Genomic DNA, 15,609 nt, shown 5'->3' with positions numbered 1-15,609 from the left:
AATAATGATAGAAAATTATAAATTCATTTACTTTCTCCCTTGTTGACTATATGGTGTTATTAGGAAGTATTTATCAAGGCAAAGAAAATTCCTTTGGGTTAAAAAAAAAGACTTAGAAAATATTTTATTCCAATCCCCTGCTACCTTCAATGCATTCTGATAGCAAAATCTGAGGAACGCAAGTCATTTTTAAATTATGGGTCATAAAGCATACATACATCAATTTAAAAATATGTAACGAAATAGCAGGAATAAAAAAAATTACACAGTGACTTTTATTGACTCCTGAGCTGCCATAATACTTTAGAATTTCAAGTCCCATGGATCTTCAATCTTAGTATTTTGGAGCTTTCTTTTTTTTCAAAAATCTGCACTCTAATTTTCAAATGAAAAAATGCCTGTTTGAATAAGATTGTGAATTTAGTTCATAAATAAAAATATGGCTCCACTATTCTTTCCTTGTACTAAAATTCAATACTTCAGAAAAACTCAAGCAATTTTAAAGCAGTAACTTACTTAACTTTTTTCAAAATTAGAAAATCAGTTTTAACTTCAGAGGTGGAGCTAAGATGGCAGCATGAGAACAGGCTTTTCCAGGACCTCTCTCCAAAATATTTCAAAAACCTTAAAATTATGACTTTAACTAAATTTTTGAAAGACAGAACTAAATTTTTGAGAGGGGGTGGCAGCACAGCCAGTATTGCTATGCCAGAGCAAAGGAGATCCAGCTTTTCGGGAATAGTCAGTGGGGTGCCCAGGTCTCTGGGAGTGCCAGCTCAAGGCAACAGAAGCAGTTTTCTGACCTGCCAACCTAGAGAACACTAAGCACAACTTGGAAGATCAATGGGGAAACCTCTGCCAGAGGGAGCACAAAGCCCAGGCCAACTTGGCCCTCAGTGTAGCCGTGGTCCTCAGTGCAGCTGTGGTCACCAGTGCAGCCATGGCCCCCAGTGCAGCCATGGCCCTCAGCACAGCCCAGACCCCAGGAAACAGAAGCAGACCTGTGGAGCTGCCCAGCATGGATCAGCCCAGTAGCTGCTCTCAGAGCACTCAGCCCACAAAAGGAAAGGGTTGGTAGAGACTGTCAAGGTCTCTCCTCTGTCCCTGGTTCAGAATTCTTGTGCTTTCTCCATATTCAGACCCTTGTCACAGTCTAGGCCCCCCCTCCCCCGCCACTGCCACAGAGCAGAGATGCTCCTCACAGTTCCAGGGCAGAGGGGAATGCTTGTGGTCATCTACAGACCAGAGCACAGGTCAAGAGAGCAGTCAGAGCCTCTCAAAAGACTGTAAAGGAACTGAGGTCCTGATGGTGGTGTCCCAATAATACTCAAAAGCTCAGGAAGCACACCCCAAAACAAGGGCACAGGCTGGAGAAATGAGTAAACAGGAAAAAAAGGAACCTGATCATAGACAATTACTTTGGTCTTATGGAGGATCAAAAGACACATTCAGAAGATGATGAAGTCCAAGCTTCTGTATCCAAAGCCTTCAAGAAATATAGAAGTTGGGCTCAGGCTATGGAAGAGCTCAAAAAAAGATTTTGAAAATCAAGTAAGGGAAGTAGAGGAAAAATTGGGAAGAGAAATGAAAGGCAGGAAAAACATGAAAACCAAGTCAACAGCTTAGTCAAGGAGATCCAAAAATAAATGCTTAAGAAAACAACACGTTGAAAACTAGTTTAGGTCAAGTGGAAAAAGCAGTCCAAAAATGAGAAGAAGAATGCCTTAAAAAGCAGAATTGTCCAAACAGAAAAGGAGATAAGAAAGCTCTCTGAAGAAAACGTATCCTTCAAATGTAGAATGGAACTATAAGAAGCTGATGACTTTGAGAGGAATTGTGAAACAATAAAACAATACCAAAAGAATGAAAAACTAGAAGGAAACATGAAATATCTCATTGAAAAAACAACAGATCTAGAAAACAGATGCAGAAGAGACAATTTAAAAATTATTAGGCTACCTGAAAATCATGATCAGGAAAAGAGCCTTGACTTCATTTAAAAAAAAATCTCTACAGAAAAACTGCTCCGATATCCTAGAAGTAGGGGGCAAAATAGAAATTGAGATTCTACCAATCTCCTCTTGAAAGAGATCCAAAAAGAATAACCTCCAGAAATATTATAGCTAAGTTCCAGAACTCTCAAGTCAAACAGAAAGTATTACGAGCAGCCAGAAGTAAACAATTCAAATATCATGGTACTGGAGTCAGAATTACACAGGACTTAGCAGTGTCTACATTAAGGGCTCATAGGGCTTGAAATATAATATTCTGGAAGGCAAAAGAGCTTAAAATGCAACTGAGAATCAGCTACCCAGAAAAACTGAACATCCTCTTCCAGGGGAAAAGATGGACTTTCAGTGAAACAGGGAAATTTCAAATGTTCCCATTGAAACAGCCAGAGCTGAACAGAAAGTTTGATCAAGTTCAGGACTCAGGTGAATAGAGAGAATGGATGAGAACGGTAAATTATGAGGGTTTTAATGATGTTGAACTGCGTATATTCCTACATGGAGAGAAGATATTGATAGGGAGGTGAATTTGAAGGTATAATATATTGTAAAAATGGAATCAATGGGTAAAAAGGAAATGTGCTGGGAGAAAGGGAAAGGAGAAGGAGAATATTTTATGTAAAAGAATCAAGAAATAGCTTTTGTAATGGTATGGAAGGGGAGAAGGTGAGGGGGAATGAGGGAGGCTACATTCTCATTGGAAAAGGTTCAGAGAGGATACAACATATCTACTCAATAGGGTATAGAAATCTAGAAGAAGGGGTGGCTAGATGGTGCCTTGAATAGAGTACTGGCCTTGGAGTCAGGAGTACCTGGGTTCAAATCTGACCTCAAACACTTAATTACCTAGCCATGTGGCCTTGGGCAAGCCACTTAACCCCACTGCCTTGAAAAAAAAATCTTAAAAAAAAAGAAATCTAGAAGAAAAAAGAGAGAAAGGAGAGAAAGGGGAGGGGGGATGTAGGTGATAGAGGAGAGGGTGGATCATGGGAGAAGATAGTAAGATATAGTACATTTTCTTTTTTACTTTTAGCAAGGTGGTGGGATTAGGTGGCCTATCCAGGACCTTGTGGCTGGGTAGTTGCTTGGTCTCTGGGGTAGGATGTGGGCTTGGGGCCTCCTGGCCCCAGGGATAGTGCTTTGTCCACTGAACTACTAGGCTACCCCACAACATACTTTTGAAGAAGGCCAGAGTGAAAGGAGAGAGAAAAATAATAAATGGTAGTGGGAAAGAGTGGAAAGAGGGAATTACAATCAGCAATAGCAACTATGGAAAAATATGAAAGTAACTTCTCTGATGGACTTATGATAAAGAATGCCATCCACCCTAGAGACAGAGCTGATAGTATCTGAACACAGACTGAAGCACATTTTTTTTCTTTCTTTCACTATTTCTTGTGAGGTTTTATATTTTTGTGGGGGAAGGGGGGATTATGTTTACTCTTACAAAACTATTTTAGTAATGTATAAATAAAAATGTAAATAAAAAATAAAAAGATACAATAAAAAATAAAATTATACCTTAAATATAAAAAATTAGAAAATCATAGAAATTAGGGAAGGTTTAAAAAAATGAATAATATTTATAGAGAACCTACTATGTGCCAGATACTATACCAAGCACTTTTACAAATATTATCTCATTTGATTCTAACAACAATCCTGCAATGTAGGTGTTAGGACTTGTTTAGTGTCAGTTAGCAAGTCTCTAAAACTAGTTTTGAATTCAGGCCCTCCTGACTAAAGGCCTAGTACACTATAACCATTACACTATCAACTGTCTAGTTGAAAAACATCTTAAGCATCTTGCAAATTATCTATTCTAACTTACTAGTGAAAGGTAAACACTTTGAGGGCAGAGATTGTTTGTTTCTTGACTATATAAGTCCAATGATTTCTATTGTACCTACTCATAATTTTCCATAGTTAAAAAAATACAAGATACAAAAAGTACAAGATAATTTAAGTAGGGGAAGCACTAATTATAAGGGGATCAGAAAAATCTTCTCTTAGGAAACAGCACCCTAGGTCAACATTGAAGAAAATGAAAGATTCTATGACAGGTGAGAATTTCTTCTCAGAGCTGAGAAGAAATTACATGCTAGACAAGGAGGCAACCAGTTCAAGGGCACAAAAATGGGAGATGGAATGTTGAATTTGGGTCAATTTGGTTAGAATAAAGAAATGTATGAAGAGAAGCAATAAGTATCTAGAAAGGTAGTCTCTCAGTTGTTTTTGTTTTGTTACAAGTTACTTCCATATTTTTCCACAGTTGCTGTTGCTCATTTGGTTTAAACTGGGGAAGGGAGTTATATGCAGAAAGATCTGTGCTGTGCAATCCAAAGATAGTAATAAAATTAAAAAAAAAAAGAAAGCTAAGTGTGTGCCAGATTGTATGAAGCTATACATGCTTGAGTTGACAAGTTTGTATTTTTTCCATTTACATGTAAAGATAGTTTTCAGCATTCATCCATTTGCAAGTTTATAAATTCCACATTTTTCTACCACCCTCCCTTCCCTACCCCTCCCCATGGCAGAGAACAATCTGGTAAAAATTGTTCATGTATAATTGTGTTTAACATTTCCATATTAGTCATGTTAGGAAAGAGGCATTAGAACGAAGGGGGAAGAAAATCATGAGAAATGAGGAAAAAACATAAAGGAAATTTTAAATAATGTGTTCTCTTATAAGGTCAGGCAAACCTAATGAGTATCTGAACTAGTGTGTTGGCTATGAGAAAAACATACAGAATCAACAAGACTTAGTAAGGGCAGTAATCAGGGAAGGTGAATGGTTTCAGATGACTCTGAGCTTTAAATCTGGATGACTAGAAGGATAGTCGTCTCTCCAAAAAAAAGAGAAATGTTTAGAGAAACATGTTGTGAGATGCAAATGGGACATTCAAATGAAGACATCCAATAGGGGAATAATGATATGGGAATGTGGTTCAGGAGAGAGATTAAGCATCTATATAGCTGAACCCATGGGAGATGATGAGATCCCTAAGAGAGGCTACTTAATAGGAAAAAAAAAGACTCAAGGAAGAGCCTTGGGATATGCCTATAGCTAAGGAAGGGGACATGTATGATGATATGCAGTGCTTAATCAAGTGCTTGTATATAGTAGGGGTTTAATAAAAATGTATTGCCTAATCCAGCAAAGAAGAATGAAAACGGAAGAAAAAAAATCGGGAGAGAGGTGAGAAAATCTGAAGAAAAATAGAATATCCAGAAAAAAGGGTCAAAAGCTCATACACAGAGTCAGAAGTTCACATACAGAGCTTAAATAAGGCACTGAAACAGACTCTACTTTGCTTCAGCTGAAGTAAAAAAGCCAGGGTAGCAATGATCTCAGATAGAGCAACAGCAAAAAACAGACCTAATTAAAAGAAATAATCAGAGAAATTTTATATATATATATGTATATATATCTTTTAGGTTTTTTGCAAGGCAAATGGAGTTAAGTGGCTTGCCCAAGGCCACACAGCTAGGTAATTATTAAGTGTCTGAGACTGCATTCGAACCCAGGTACTCCTAACTCCAGGGCCAGTGCTTTATCCACTGCGCCACCTAGATGCCCCAGGGAAATTATATTTTGTGAAAAACTATCAGACAATGAAGTAATAGTAAAAATAATTTACAGCAAATTTCTCTCATAAAGACTTCATTTCTCAAATATCAAGGGAATCTGGCCTGATTTCCAAAAGTAAAAAGCCATTTTCCAGTTAATAAATGGTTAAAGGATATGAACAGGCAGTTTTCAGAAGAAATCAATGCTATCAATAGTCATATGAAGAAATTTCCTAAATTACTTTTGAGTATAGAAATGAAAATTAAAAGAACTCTGAGGTTCCACCTCATACCCATCAGATTGACCAATATGAAAGAAAAGGAAAATCATATATGTTGGAAAGGATGTAGGAAAATTGGGACACTGATGCACTGTTGTTGAAATTGTAAACTGGTCCATGCTGGTCCAAATTGGAACTATGTCCAAAGGATTATAAAAGTATGCATATCCTTTGATCCAGAAATGCCATTGCTAGGTTTATATTCCAAAGACATTCAAAAAAAGGGAAAAGGATCTACATATATAGAAAATACTTATAGCAGCTCTTTTGGAAATCAAAGGGATGATCATTAATTGGAGAATGGCTGAGCAAGTTGTACTATATGATTATAATGGAATACTTTTATTCTATAAGAAATGATAAGTTTATTCTTGTAAAAATCTGTAAAGACTTAAATGATCTGAAACAAGGCTAAATTAAGCAGAAGCAGGAGAATATTGTAGTAATAGCAATAGTGTACAATGATCAACTGTGAATAACTTGGCTATTCTCAGCAATACGATGATCCACGACAATTCCAAAGAACTTGTGATGAAACATGCTATCACTTCCAGAGAAAGAAGTGATGGAGTCTGAATACAGAGCAAAGTGTACTATTTTTAGCTATTTTGTGTGTGTTTTCTTTAAAATTTGTGTTTCTTTCACATCATGGAAATAGTTTTGCATGACTATATATGTATAACACATTAAATTGTGGAGAAGAGAACTTGGAACTCAAAATTTTAAAAAGAACATTAAAATTGCTTTTACATGTAATTGGAAAAATAAAATATTATTCAGAACACTTAAAAACTTTTTTTATTTCTATTTAAGGCAATGGAGTCAAGTGACTTGCCCAAGGTCACACAGCTAGACAATTATCTGAGGCTGGATTTGAACTCAGGAACTCTTGACTCCAGGTTGATGATCTATCAACTGTGCCACCTAGCTGCCCCTTAAATCACTTTTAATTGGAGAAATACAAATTAAAATAACTATGAGGTACCACCTCACTTTGATCAGAAATGCAGGAAAGAAATGTGTAAAAATATGAACACTAAGGAAAATCCTGGTAGAGTGAAATTATTTTGGAGAATGATTTTTTAATATAAATATTTTATTTGTTTTCCAATTAATATACAATAGTAGTTTCTACCAATCTTTTTTTTGCAAAATTTTGAATTTTACAATTTTTTCCTCCCTTCCCCGCCAATAGAAGGCAGTCTGATAGTCTTTATATTTATTTCCATGATATGCATATATCAAATTTGAATGTGTTGAGAGAAAAAATATGTCCTTAAGGAAGAAAGAAAATATTAGAGATAGCAAAATAATGTAATACATAAAATGACTTTTTAAAAAAATTGAAAATGATAATCTTTGGCCTTTGTTTAAATTTCACAGTTCTTTCTCTGGATATGGATGGTATTCTTCTGGAGAATAATTTTGAACAAAGCTCAAAGGGCTATAAAACTGAGTAAACCCTTTGACCCAGCAATACCACTACTAAGTTTGGAGCCCAGGGAACAAAAATACAAAAAGCTACAGGTAAAAAACATATTTGTGATGGCAAAGAACTGAAAATTGAGGGGATGACTATCAATTGGAGAATGGCTAAACAAGTTATGGTATATGATTGTGATGGAACATTACTGATTATTGTGCTGTAAGATGAGAAGAAGAGAATAGTTTTAGAAAAATTTGAAAAGACTTATTTTAACTGACACAAAATTAAGTGAGCAGAACCAGGAAATCATTACACACAGTAACAGCAATAATGTAATAATGATCAACTGTGAAAAACATTCATTTTGATCAATACAATGATCCGAGATAATTATGAAGTATTCAAGAAGGGGAAGAAGTTCAAAGCTAAATGATGCAGTGTCTAGACCATGGACCTGGAGTCAAGAAGACCTGAGTTCAAATCTGAATTAAAAACTTGACTTGTTGTGTGACCCTGGGAGAGAAGAAAGGGAAGGAGGGAAGGAAAAAGAAAAGAAAAATGCTATCCACCTCCAGAAAGAAAACTGATGAACTCTTGAGAGCAAACTGAAATAAAATTTTCCAATATTCTTTTCTTTACCTTGCTTTTTTTCTGACAAGGATATTATGGAATGTTTTGCATGCTTTTATATGTATAAACTGACATAATATTTGCCTTCTCAGTGGGTGGAAGAGAGACTGGAGGGATATAAAGAATTTGGAACTAAATTATTTTTAATGTCAAAAAAATCTAGAGTGAGGACTGTGACAAGGTCACTGGATTTAGGCATAAGGTATAAGGGTTCTGATTTGCATATATTTATAAAGTTATTAGGTATGAAAACTAAGACTGAAATCTAGATCTTCTGACTGCCAGTTTTATGTTTTTATCCTCACTGTAAAATGTTTAACATATATCATATTTCAGTGCCTGGTGATTTCCAATCAGAAAACACAGGATTACTGATTTAGAGCTGGCAGGAACTTTAGAGACCACTAAGTCCATTTCTATCATTTTTAACAAATAAGAAAACTGAGTTAAAAAAATGGAGTGATCTGACCAGGATCATAATGCTAAAAAGGATCAAAAGGCAACCCAGGACTTCCTGACTTCATGACCAGTGTCCTATCCTCCAAGTCAAATGTGTCTTAATCTTTTGCTTCTATTAGAGATTATGGAAGTACATTGAACTTGGTAGCCAAGAGAGTTGAGTTTAAAGTCCTAATTCTGACATTTACATGCTCTGTGAATTTGAAAAAGTCATTTTATATCTCTGAGCCTCAGTTTCCTCAAATATAAAATGGGGACAATAATTGATGCATTATTTTTTTAACCCACAGAGTTGTGAAAATAACACTTTGTGAACTTCAAAACACTACAGAAATATGAGCTACAATTCCTATTTCTTGTATTATCTTTGTATCCCCTTAGCATACTTATTTCTAGGCACATAATAAGAGCTTACTTAATGCTTCTTGACTGACTATATGATCATGAGCATTAACTTCTTTGAGCCTCAGATGATCTCTCATATCCCTTTTTTGCTTAAATAGCTAGGAAGTTCTAGGTCTTGGGTTCAATTCCTTTTTTAAGCCTTGTACAAAGCTTGCAATTGTGCCCCAAACTCTGAACAAGCATTTTATTATCAGCATTTAGCTATATGGATGATAGTTCTACTCCAATAAAAGTCCTAGAAAATCAACTCAGAGTTCATATCTTATTGATTTAATTTCATTACCTGATAGAGAGATGCCTTCTGCAAGTCCATAAGGAAGATATGCAAAGATAATCATCATTCCAAACTCCAAGGAAGGCGTCTTCCTTAAATCAATATGCTTTAATACTTGAAGCACCAAATGTTAGGGAAAAAGAACCCAGGAACAATGCAACTGCTGTTTTTATCCTCTAGAGGAACAATAATTAGATATTAAAGATTTCAGAACATTCCTAGGTTACAACTGAAAAAGAGTGGCTGAGAGTCATTTAATTTAACTTTGGAAGGAAATTAAATGTTAGAGAAAGGGATGCAAAGAATACTGTAAATAAAACATTCAGATCTTTGAGATCTTTAAAAAAGAAAACAAATAACCCAAAATCAGTCTGAATTCAAATAATGGAAATCAAGATAAGGAATATCTCAAGACCTGGATTCAAAGTCTAGGTCTACTACTTAATCTACTTACTACTTGTGTGATCTTATAAAATCATTTAATGTCTCTGCTTTAAGTTTTCTCTTTTATAAAATAAGAGATGGAACACAACTAATGTCATGAAAGAGTCAACACCATACATGGAAGATACAAGAAACCTGTACTTGCTTGGGCTGCTGGTTCAGATTATCTCCGATGTACCACATAACCCACAGAACCAGGGCTGCTTGAAAGTTCAAGGTCCTTTACCTCACTCTCTTATATTAGTACCTTAAGAGTTCAGTTCTACAGGTCTTTAACTGGAGGATGAATAATCTCCAGTTAAATAGGTAGTCATGATTCAGGGAAGGATTATATTAGATAACCTGTAAAAATGGGGATAATACAAATTCAACATAACAATATCAACCTTAAAGGAATGGTTGTGGGATTTGGATTTATCATGCAAATTTTTGTCCATATAGAGGGCTGTCTCTGGCAGATAGTGACAAAAATATTCCAGAAATCTTTGTTTTAAATATATTTGGGTCTATGAAACTGACAATCTTTAAAATGTGAATACTAGTAACATTGTTTTTCTTGGATTGTTGTCTTATAAAGGATTTTTGTGAAGCAACTGATTTAACAAAGAAACTAATTAAAAATAGAAAAAAAAAGAATGGTCGTGGGGATCAAATGACAATAAGTATATCTTGCATTATCTATAAGGTTTTACGTTTGTAGTCTTCTGATTTTGGCAGAATGAGTACCTCTAATAGGCAATAAACTCTAGTCTGAAAACATTTTATAATAACAATAATAATAATCACATTTATTTTAGTGCTATATAGTTTATAAATTGCTTTATTTACATAATTTCATTTGAAACTGAGGCTATGCAGGGTTAAGGGGAAGCACTGAGTAGTAACTAATCCCCAATCTAGTGTTCTTTCTACTATACCCTGTGTTTCTTTCATATAATTCATTGTCTATATCTATTTGTGACTTTTCTCCTTATTCTTGGGAAATCTCTAGAACTAACCCTCTCTGATAGAGGACTTTTTTACAATAAAATTTTCTTTAGCCCTTGTTCATATACATCTCTTTCTTTTCTCTCTATTTCTCCTCTTAGTTTTCTCTTTCTCTCTGTCACACCCACATACCCACACACCCACACATTCTCTTATACACTCATTCACTCACTCTAGATTTTCTCTATCTCCTAGCAGCCAATTACTTAGCTAAATAGCTTTCTATCAAAACAGTATGAAAAAGAGAATGAGAAGCTGAAAAAATTTTCTTTTCATCCATCTACTTTTACTGGTCCCAGGTCAGAGAAGACCTATGATTTACATCAGTGGAGGGTTCATCCATACCAATAAAATAAACAAATTTTTGAAACACTGAAATAAATTCAGACAATTTGAAAATCCTTTTTTAGACTTTTTGAAAAATTAGGTCACAGAAAAAGTGTCAGCAGTTATCCATGACAAAACAATCTGTTGCAATTTCAAAACAAACTGTCTAACAAGATGGCTTAGGTGGCTTGCCACCCCTTAGCACCAGGCAGGCCTACAAATGGACTGTCAATTGGTTCTGTTTTATAGATAAACTTTATATAAATATAAATAAATATATAAGCAATAAACTTTATATAAAGCAACAAAGAATAAAAATTATCTTTTGTAAACAAACATCTCTCCTTATCTAGGTAAAGACTCACAGGCTTTTCTTAACTAAATATGAAAATAGTTCAGATGCAATTTATTTTACAAACCCATGCTCATAGCCTAAAAGACAATATTACCTTTTTTTAAAAAATAAATTTACTATTTATTTTTTAAACATTTTGAGACAACATTTTCATGTGGTAATTTTTGAGGGAGTTAACATTTTCAAATAAGTTTTCTTTTTTTCATGGACATGAAAGCTGGAATACATAAAAATTAATTATATCTAAAATGTAATTAAACAAGAAATGAGTTTTTAGAAGACATAAATTATCTCACTGGAATTATAAAATTTATAAAATGGCAACCTAATTATGTTTTAACTACTAGAACACTGCCTTTTATATACTGATTTGGGGTTTGTAAAGTACTTTATATCTATTCCTCATTTGATACTCACAAGAACTCTTTCTAAGTAGCAGAGGTATTATTTTCCTCATTTTATAGATGGGGAAATTAAGGTTAAGAAAAGTAAAGTAACTTGCCCATAATCTCAAGGAAACCTCAGAGCCAAATTTTAAAGCAATGCCCTGTTTTATGATCCCAAGCTGCCTTTAGGTGACAAATTTAAAATAGCTCAGTCATTAATTTAAATATTAGTAAAATCAAATAAGAGCATACCAAAATTATACCTTAAACAAAACCTTGATTTGTTTTAAATAGGCACAATTAAGTAACATTAAAAGATGGCTTAAAAAATGAAAATGAAAAATATATTGCTTCCAAAGGATATTAGTGCAGAAATGAGCCCTGTGAGAGTGCCAAGTGCAGCTGAGCCAAAGAACATCTTAAGGAAGTAACCAAGGGCTTGTAGAAAAGTCTGCCACCCACTGACATCGGACATATTTTTTCTTGTCAAGCCTTCAGCTGTGCTAACAATTCAAAGGAAATGGGGGGAAAAATAAAGAAATTAGAAAGGTACTTTCCAAGGCACTAAAGGAAAAAAGAACCTATAATAATACTTTAAAACAGAATTTCAGAGCCTCACAGAATGGCAGGACTGGAAGGGACTTAATGCTGCTCATGTTAGAGCTAAAAGAATCCTTTTTAAAAAGGGGGGCAGGGGAGTCAAAGCCAAATGCAGCTCTCAAAGTCTTATCCAACACTCTCACTTTACAAGGAAGGAACTCAATAAGGACAGGTAACTTACCCAAGATCAAAAAGGTAATTAAGACAATTCTAAAACTAGAGTTCAGGTCTCCCTCCCTCCCTCCCTCCCTTCTTTCTTTCTTTCTTTTTTCTTTTTTTTTTTAGGTTTTTGCAAGGCAAATGGCGTTAAGTGGCTTGCCCAAGGCCACACAGCTAGGTAATTATTAAGTGTCTGAGACCGGATTTGAACCCAGGTACTCCTGACTCCAGGGCTGGTGCTTTATCCACTGCGCCACCTAGCCGCCCCTATGGTCTCCTTTCTTGATACAAAAAAGAATTCCTGCATGGTACAAATTTACCTAGACTAGCCATTCCCTTATCCTTTCTGATTCAATATTTTAACATATTTTATTTAATAATATTAGGATTCTCAAAGCTTAAAGAAAAAAATGACAATTAAGTCTGTGATAAAATTCACTCCAATGTGCTTAAATTAAGCTTTGGCTGAAGAGAACAAATGAATTCAGATAGAAAAGTTAAAAGACTTGAACCTTCATAGTAATAAATCAAAAGTTGAAAGGAATTTAATGAAGGTTAATACAAAAATCCTTGAAGTACTGAAAAACTAAAATAATGCAAGAGAAACAAATACTAGCAACTTACTGCTGGTTATAAGGGAGAAAATGTACAATGATGCCAAAATTCAACTTCCTAAGAAGTTGAATAGGATCACTTGCCAGACTGTTATTTTTGAAATGTACCTCTTAAAAATAACTAAATAAGCACACTCCTTCAAAAATAAAGGAATACATGGCAACTTTGTTGGAATAACCTTTGAAACAAGTCAAAGCAATTGTATCTTAACTTCCTAGAGAACTCTGAAACATCGACAATTTAATAAGTTTTAACTGTCTACAATTCTATTTCCTAAAAGTAAAAGAAATGGAATTAGAGCTTCAGGATCTTTGCTTTTGCTCTCCTTTCCACATACACCAGACAAAGCAAGATAAAACAGTGACACAGGGAGTAAAGTTCAGGAGATGTGATTGGAAACAAATTTTGTAGAAGGAAAACTATTGTCTGTGCCTGTCTGGGGGGCTCCTTCTTGTTTAAAGTGACTCCATTGTTAAATGTGAATTCATTGAGATAGGAGGGACCTCAGTTTGATCCCCCTCCTCCAGCTTCCAGTTTCCAGTCTACCTGACTTTGACCATTGATGTGTCAAGCTTGCATTGGAGTGATAATCATCTTCCACAGGAAATGACATGTTGGAATTAGAGAGAGGTCATGCACGTAAAAGACCAGCTTGCCTATTTGAGAACACCTGAATCCTGGTGCTGAGCACTTCCTCAAGCACTCTTATCCAAGCCACTACAGAAATGCACTATAGAAGGGCATTTAAGTCAGACAGGAAGAGAAGTCATTTCTTCTTCACCCTACCTTTGTCCTGCAATTATGGCTGGCATTCTCTCTCTCTGTCTCTGTCTTTCTCTCTTCCTAAGATAGTGAGTGCCACATGCTCCTGTGCTCCTGGCCTGGGCCTGGTGGAGAATCAACAACCTCTATGCCATGTGACCAGACTAAGCCAGCCCTTACAGCTGTCTCTCCTTTCCTTCTCAGCCAGGTCTCCTGGCTAGTTTCCTTTTCCTTTTCTTTTTCTACTTGGCCTGGTTCTTTGCTATTTAATCTGTCTTCAAGCCGCTTCCTGACTCTTCAGGAGGAGAAAAAGTTTTAATCTTAAACTTTGCAGGCTTGTGATAATAAATCCTAAACTTTTTTTTTTTAGGTTTTTGCAAGCTAAATGGGGTTAAGTGGCTTGCCCAAGGCCACACAGCTAGGTAATTATTAAGTGTCTGAGGTCACATTTGAACTCAGGTCCCCCTGACTCCAGGGCTGATGCTCTATCCATTGCGCCACCTAGCCTCCGGATCCTAAACTTTCAATGTAAATTCTTTCACTTGTAAGAACCTTTAAATCTTAATTGGTGACACCAATCCTCCAGCAACAATAGGACATTATGTCTTAGAAATGGAAGGGAGGAGCATCATCACAACAACCACCCTTCCCTCATTCTGCAGATAAAAACAAAAAACAAAACCTATGGACTAAAGAGGCTAAAGGATTTACTTTAAGTCATACAGTAAATTAGTGGCAGAGAAAACCCTTGAATTTAAGGTCTACCAATCTTGCTCTTTCCTCTACAACATGTTACTGAAATGAGCAAACCAGTATTCAGGGAATAAATTTTAAATGGTCCAATAATTCATTTCCTTTTCTTGATGATGACTCCTCAGTTTCTCCTATAGCAATATTTGTGAGACATTTTATGGAAATTAATGGGCAAGACCCTATGAGCTGCTATACAAAGTTTTATCATTCTACTAAAAAAACTGTTTTTCTTATGTGTATCACTGGAAACTGCTGTTTTATTTTTAACACTTTCCTTTTATAGGATCTTAACTCTTAAACTGATGGCAATAATGAAACAATGTCTACTACATTCTTGCAAATAATTCTACAAGTAATGTGACTATACAATTAACATAATGACTTGGAAATAACAGTTGTCTGGTTTCAGATATTGTTTAGTTCAGTAATTTTAGTTTTTCTCCTTCACAAATACAAACTTACTTGGTCAGAACGATAGAGACTGCATCATTGAGAATGCTTTCTCCAAACACTAACATGTTAAGAACTGGATCCACATTAAGTGCATTGAAAATAGCAATAGTAGCTACTGGGTCAACAGCAGATATCAAGGAGCCAAATGCAAAACTGTAAGAAAAAAGAGACAAAAGGGGGAAATTTTCTCACAAGGCATGTACCATGAACAACAGTTTGTATTCCAACTATCAAATCCAAAGGATAGTTCAAAAAGAAGATATAATATGAATAGCTGCATAGCATTTGTTCAAAAGACTGTCAGGTAATGAGGAACATTAGACACTGAGATACATAGTTCCTACCCTCAAGATCATAGTCTAAATGGATGAGAGTAGTAGAAAGGAGAATAGAACAAGTACACAAATAAGCAAAGCTTAGTCAGGTCTTACTCTTTTGACATGCCAGTTTTTCAACCCTATCTAACATTGGGGACTTTGAAAGATTTACAGCAAAAAAAAGTGTAATAGGAACCCATAAATCAATCAATGAATATTTATTAAGCACCTATTATATGCTAGGCATTGTGCTATGCTGAGGATATATAAAAAAGCAAAAGACAGTCCCTGCCCTCAAGGAGCTCACAATGTAGTAGGAGAAAAAACATGGAAACAAATATATGCAGAGCAAGTTATGTACAAGAGAAAAAGGAAATAATAAACAGAAAAAAGGTAC

General features: G+C 35.2%; 1 protein-coding gene across 4 annotated transcripts in view; it reads right to left on the bottom strand.

The window, feature by feature from the left end:
• SLC9A8 (solute carrier family 9 member A8) overlaps window positions 1-15,609 on the bottom strand; it is a 154,771-nt gene that overhangs the window by 49,528 nt on the left and 89,634 nt on the right. For all 4 annotated transcript variants that reach the window (XR_012473487.1, XM_074210230.1, XM_074210229.1 and 1 more), the window contains 3 exons: window positions 14,905-15,048; window positions 11,919-12,056; window positions 9,064-9,170 (listed from right to left, as the gene is read on the bottom strand). Coding sequence is in view for 3 of the 4 variants with exons in the window: in XM_074210230.1 (XP_074066331.1) it covers window positions 9,064-9,170; window positions 11,919-12,056; window positions 14,905-15,048 (389 nt within the window). In the remaining variant the exon portion in view is untranslated. The remainder of the gene's footprint in view (window positions 1-9,063; window positions 9,171-11,918; window positions 12,057-14,904; window positions 15,049-15,609) is intronic.

The sequence above is a fragment of the Macrotis lagotis genome, chromosome 1, assembly GCF_037893015.1.
Source record: "Macrotis lagotis isolate mMagLag1 chromosome 1, bilby.v1.9.chrom.fasta, whole genome shotgun sequence".
Taxonomy (NCBI): domain Eukaryota; kingdom Metazoa; phylum Chordata; class Mammalia; order Peramelemorphia; family Peramelidae; genus Macrotis; species Macrotis lagotis.
The sequence above is the reverse complement of the archived record's forward strand: the minus strand, read 5'-3'. Positions and strand labels throughout refer to the sequence as shown.